The following is a 5,943-nucleotide window of genomic DNA, read 5'->3' on the forward strand; positions in this document are numbered from 1 at the left end:
GATTTGCTTTGACCTCCCATGTACTGTGTTTTTTCCTCTGACCCAGTTTGTGAAGTCTTTTTGTCCAAAAGAACGTATAATCCCCCCGTGGTCTCTTTGGGGACATCAGATCAGGTTGTTGCATTGTTTCCTGCAATAATCCTGGTACTCCAGAGGGGAGAGGTCCCTGGCTGCTGCATTATTACGGATATATGGAGAACACATTAAGTCAGATTTAGTCCTGGCTTACAATCATGTCTATAAGTGGACAACTTTTAAAAAAAATCCTTTATGTTTAAGAACACTCAGACCAAGTCTGAGAAGTCAACACTGTTTATGTGTGTGTTTTATTTATGAGTGTGTGTATTCCAAGTCAATGAATCTGAATGTTTCCGGTAGAGAAATGAATTAGGTCAGATAAGATTAGCAAACCGGACAACGCTGAGAAAGGAAAAAGAAGAGGCAGGAGGAAGATAAAGTGTGTATGTGTGTGTGTGTGTGGTTGTGTGTGTGTGTGTTTGAGAGGGAGAACAGAATAAAACAAGACAGGAGAAACATGAGAATTTAAGCGAGAAATATGGAGATTTTTAGGGTCAGTGGAAATGCAGGTTCATAAAAAGGTTACAGTGAAACCTAAAATAACACAAAAAAAGTTACACAACAGTTAATTCTGTTTAAGAAATAAGTAATAATTTTTTAAAGTTGCAAGAGGACAGACATGACAGAAGACAGACATGGCAGGCGTTTTCACCTTTTGAATATTTACATAATTTATATTCATGCATATCTCACTTTTGTTGAGTTTAATTTTACCTTAAAAAAAAAATCATGTTAATAGTTCATTTGCAGGTTTCCTCAATCTTGAAAACACTTAATTTTGAATTGAATGTCCATTCCAATGTACATCAGGTCTTTTCTTCTGGGCTAATATTGGAGTTATCAAGTTTAGTTTATAATATTTCACTTACAAAGTGTACAGCTAAAGAGGTTATTGGTTATTGTAGTCCATTAACTACCATGTGCAAAAAACATACAAATTTAGCCTAATTTCTACATGGGACAAAGTTAAGAAAAAAACAAATACGGGTTAAAATTAAGAAATTTAGAGAAAGTGATGTAAAACACACATAAAGGCCACAATTATTTAAGAAGACTTAATAAGAAGAAGTAAATATTTCCAGGAGACGGCCACATAATGTGGTTGGTGTGGCTGGAAGTGCACAGCTGGCTGCCGCTTCTTATTGCTGCTGCTGCTGCGTGATGCAGTTGAATTATTAGTGCGAGGCGTCAGAAAGCCTGCCACCCTATTCTCACAGCGTGCTAACCTCTAAAAATAAATCGGAGAGAGACACAGTGAAAGAGTTGTCATGGTTTGTATCTAGCTGGTCAGAACATGATCCTGATACATTCAAGAAAATGGTGAAATCTAGTGGCAAAAATCAGACACTGCAGTCACTAAGTCGTATTAGAGGATTTGAGTTCAATAAACACAAAAAGCTTTACTGAAAGTACCTTTTCTGAGAAATAAAAAAGTGTTATTAATAAAGTGCATCATAGCATATGTTTCAAAGAGTTACAACCAGTGGTGGAAAGTAATTAAGCTAGTTAACATTTAAGTAACATTTTGAGGTATTTGTACTTGAGTAGTTTTGTTCTCTGTCAAACTTCTACATTTCAGAGGAAAATATTATACATTTCACTCTTCTATTTGTATTTAATAACTTCAGTTACTTTGTAGATTCAGATCAATAATGCAAAATATAATCAACAAATAGAAACTGATGCATTATTTTAGGTTAAGATTTATTGATCCCCAAGGAAAGATTCACAAGCTACCCAGCCGTGTATAGAGTAATTCAAATTGTTTGTTTTGAGTCGTGCATTTGAGTCCAGTTTATTTGTCAAACCCTAACAGGATTCAGAGGTTAATCAGTTCCTTTTTTTACTGTAGCAACTCGGTACACAGGTAATCCACAAAAAAGGCAAACAAGTCCAGAAGGGGCAGGCAAATATCTAGAAAACCAAAGTACATGAACACGAGAAATACTGCTGCTTGACTGAGTAGACAAAGATAAACTGGCACAGGAGGGAGGAAAACACAGATACTATGTAGTGAGCATGTGTAAGGTAATCAGATGCAGGTGCAGGTGATTGAGGGCAGAGAAAAGAATTACCATTGGCAGAAAAAACACAAGGAAAGGAAGTGAGAGGATCAGAAACAGAAAGAAGGAAAGAAAGAAAGGTACAAAATAAAACAGGAAACACACAGAACTTTACAGATAAGACTACAATGACTGAACCATGACACCATCTTTACTAGCTGCGCTATTGCAGTGATGCACACATGAATGCATCTATAATGCACATTATTCTGAAAACAGCAGTTCTGCATAATGAGTACTTTTTTTACTTTTGTTACATTAAACATTAAGACATACATACAAATAGTCTGCTTAGATTAATAATGTGTGTCTGATATATATTTTTTCCATTACATTCCTTAAAAAATCCTCTACTCCTTCTACCTCATTACAAATTCCATAATCTATAATAATATATATAATATATATTATTTTCCTGCTGGACAAAAGCTGTTTCCTACTTCACTGAAAAGTCTATTTTCTCGGTGTTTGTGCACTAGCTCCTCCATGTTTCTATCACATAAGTATATGTATAAGTTGCATACTGGACCAAAAAATACCAGCCGATCACTCACTATAGTTACAATCTCCTGTAAACTTTGATCTGAACATGACCACAACAAATATATGCCTTACAGAGTCTATCAATTAAAAAGAAATCCTACTGCAAACACAGGTTACAATTTGCAGTTTTACTGAGGACGTTTATTTGGAAATTTTAATGTTGTTCAGTTTTTATTACTGGTGATAATTTTCAGTTTGGCGCTATTTCTTCATATTCATTGAATATTGTCTCTGCTTCACTGACTAGAAATGACACCTGCAGATATAAAGATGTCACTCAGGCTATTAAAAAATAGTGCAGCAGTTAAGAAATTGTTCTACCAACACAAAGTATTTATTTTAAACATTCATCTTCTTTATCCTGCTGATTTACTAGCAATCCATCTCAAACCTGCAGATAGTTTTGCAGGCACATTATGTGACATTCTCAAAGAAAATGAGTTTGATACGATCTGTTACTTAACAGTTTTTGATGCATTTAAGATATTTGCTGAATCTTAACAGGTCTGTGTCATATGAAGGATTTTGTTACTGTTTTGTTTGTTATATATTTTAAACCGGCTGTTTCTTTCAAAGGAATGTATACTACTGAAAGTCTGGACAGCAATGACACAGTCAACACAGCCTTTTTGTGGTTAAAACTATGATTTATAGGGCATTGGGAAAATTGTTTTTCTCCACTAAAACCACTAGAGACTGAATAATTTACATCTCACTTCTTTCTCAGTTACTGAGACCACCTTCATTATCAGTGAGACATCGTATGAAGAAGAAAATACAATTTAAAACAGTGACAGATTTTGATATATAACAACTTACTATTTATCTTACTGTGACTTACTAATGATGTCCTGTCTCAGTTGTGTATCATACATACTAATGTTTGGATATATTTTATGTTTTTTGACAGAGATATGTTATGCCATATAGTTTTGCTTTTGGTGGTTTTCATGTCAGTGGGTCATGTATCCTTTGCAGCTGCTTCTCCCCAAATAGGTAATACATTAGGTATTGTGTAGGGAATACACCGCACACACATACACAAATTCCTATTATGCTCATGCAGTGTATTTTCATTATCACTGCCACCTAACTTGATGAAAGTGGCTTTATTTTCAGAGTAGGTTATCCCCACAGAAGTCACAAATGATGATGACACCACTCAGAACCTCACCATAACAAACTTTGAACATTTGGAGAAATTAAGGAGCAGGTCCAGATATGTTGCAAGGAGTTGTAAAGAGATCAGGGACAGATATAGTGCACAAGACAGTAAGTGTTTGACAATACTTTTAAATATATTTGATGCTATTCAAGGTGTCTAAAAAACATATATTTAAAGAAAATAAAGATTTTCACTCATTAGCACTAATATTTCCAGATGGGCTTTACTACCTGACCACTGCTAATGGCATGGTCTTTCAGACCTTCTGTGATATGACCACTGCGGGAGGCGGCTGGACGCTGGTGGCGAGCGCCCATGAGAACAGCATTTATGGAAGGTGCACAGTGGGCGATCGCTGGTCGAGCCAGCAGGGCCACAATGCTGACCTTCCAGATGGAGACGGGAACTGGTCTAACAGAAACACCTTTGGAACAGCACTGGAACAGGGCGCCAGCTTGGATGATTTTAAGGTACACAGACAACTTGACAGTATCTAATAAGTAACTACTGAGCTACTTCCACTATTGCACATTGTTGGCTTACTGTTGTATTTTGTTATCAAAATGTCTGCCATGAAAAAAGTCTATTGGTGCTGGTCAAATGACATACTGGCACCCTCGTTACATAAAATTCTGTAACCCTTCACATTTTGTGATGTGATGAGGAATTTGAGTGATATTGCCACTGCACGCATTTTATTTGATCATACTATATCATATTATTAAAATGTTATTTTAACTTTCTTCTTCTATCAAACATGGTGCATCCATAGTATTTTCATTGGGTCACAAATTTTTATGTGGCGTTCAGAAATCTGTGACGCTAAGAGGGTTTAGTGCATGAAAAAAACAGGGTTAATCCACAGCCTAAAGGTCAATCAGGTGAGTACTATACTATGCACACATCTGCTATCACAGTAATCAAAATGTGTGACTCACTCTAAATACTACGGAGGCTCCATTTTTGGTTACAGTCGCTGTTAGAATAAAGTTTGGGATAAAGTATAATAAAAAGGAGAAGTTCTTTCTTAGGTCACAGAATCTGGTGGGTTACAGGATTTGGGGCAGTTCAATTTTTATTTGTTAATAAAAATTAAAGGTCAGAGGGGGAAAAATTAGCAGAAGTAACTATAATTAGAGTCATCACAATAGTGTGTGCACTGTCACAGAATCCAGTTTACTATGATATAATAGCAGAAGACATCTCTGTGTGGCACGTTCTCAACAACTTCCCACTGGACCACTGGAACCTGGCAGCCACCCTCCGCTACCACACCAACAACCGCTTTTTCAGCCTGTATGTGAGGCATAATTCCTGACTGTATGGTCCATTATTTGTAATTGCCTATGTGGAACCACCCTTCACAGAATCCATCACAATCATAGAGTCCTAATCCGGGCTAGGGTATTATCCTGATTATGGCACGTTCCCACAAAATGCTATATGTAATCAAAAAAAAAATAAAAAAAAAGTAAATTTACGCACTGTTGAATTAAGACATGCCATAGTTGCCTGTTGATAGCCTCCCTATGCATTCAACGTAGGACTTTATTATGGTGAAGAAATAAATGCCAAGTTAAGATTGTGATTTTCTAGTTTAATCCTTAATTGTCAGTGCACAGTTGGTTCACTTGGTAGCTGCATCCATGTAAGATTATGTGGGTGCTCAGAACCTGCAACTCTTAATATAGAAATTAATTGTATCTTGCACATGCAAATAGCAACAGTCAATGTAGTAAAATGTGGCCTCATATATTTCTTTATGGTCGAACACATTTGAAATAAAATTTGTGTGGTTCTCATTGAGAAGTTGTTGGTGTTTACACAACTAACCTGAACAGCAATCTTTACCTACAGTTTAATAGTGGTGTATTCATTTAGAACTACTATCAAACACGTACATCGTAGGCGTTAATCCACACCTTCCAGTGGTCATGATATAAAAAGTGTTACCAAAAATAATACAAACGTCATTATCTACTTCGATATCATCACATTCTTCCAGTGAGATATAATATTGGCTTGTGCAGCAACAGAGGGCCAGCTGTTCCCATTGTGTATGACCATGGACCCAGTGCAGGAGGTAAACTTTAA

The 5,943-nt window shown here is 36.2% G+C and overlaps 1 protein-coding gene across 1 annotated transcript; it reads left to right on the forward strand.

Moving 5' to 3' along the window:
- The first annotated feature begins 2,097 nt into the window (after positions 1–2,097).
- LOC118326694 (intelectin-like) lies at positions 2,098–5,943 on the forward strand. The gene is made up of 5 exons (XM_035659737.1): positions 2,098–2,106; positions 3,809–3,956; positions 4,066–4,319; positions 5,018–5,150; positions 5,819–5,943. Exons 1-5 carry the CDS (start codon positions 2,098–2,100, stop codon positions 5,941–5,943), a joined length of 669 nt encoding a protein of 222 aa, XP_035515630.1.

Source organism: Morone saxatilis, unplaced genomic scaffold, assembly GCF_004916995.1.
Source record: "Morone saxatilis isolate NCDOM2014 unplaced genomic scaffold, NCSU_SB_2.0 Contig17, whole genome shotgun sequence".
NCBI classification, from domain to species: Eukaryota; Metazoa; Chordata; class Actinopteri; family Moronidae; genus Morone; species Morone saxatilis.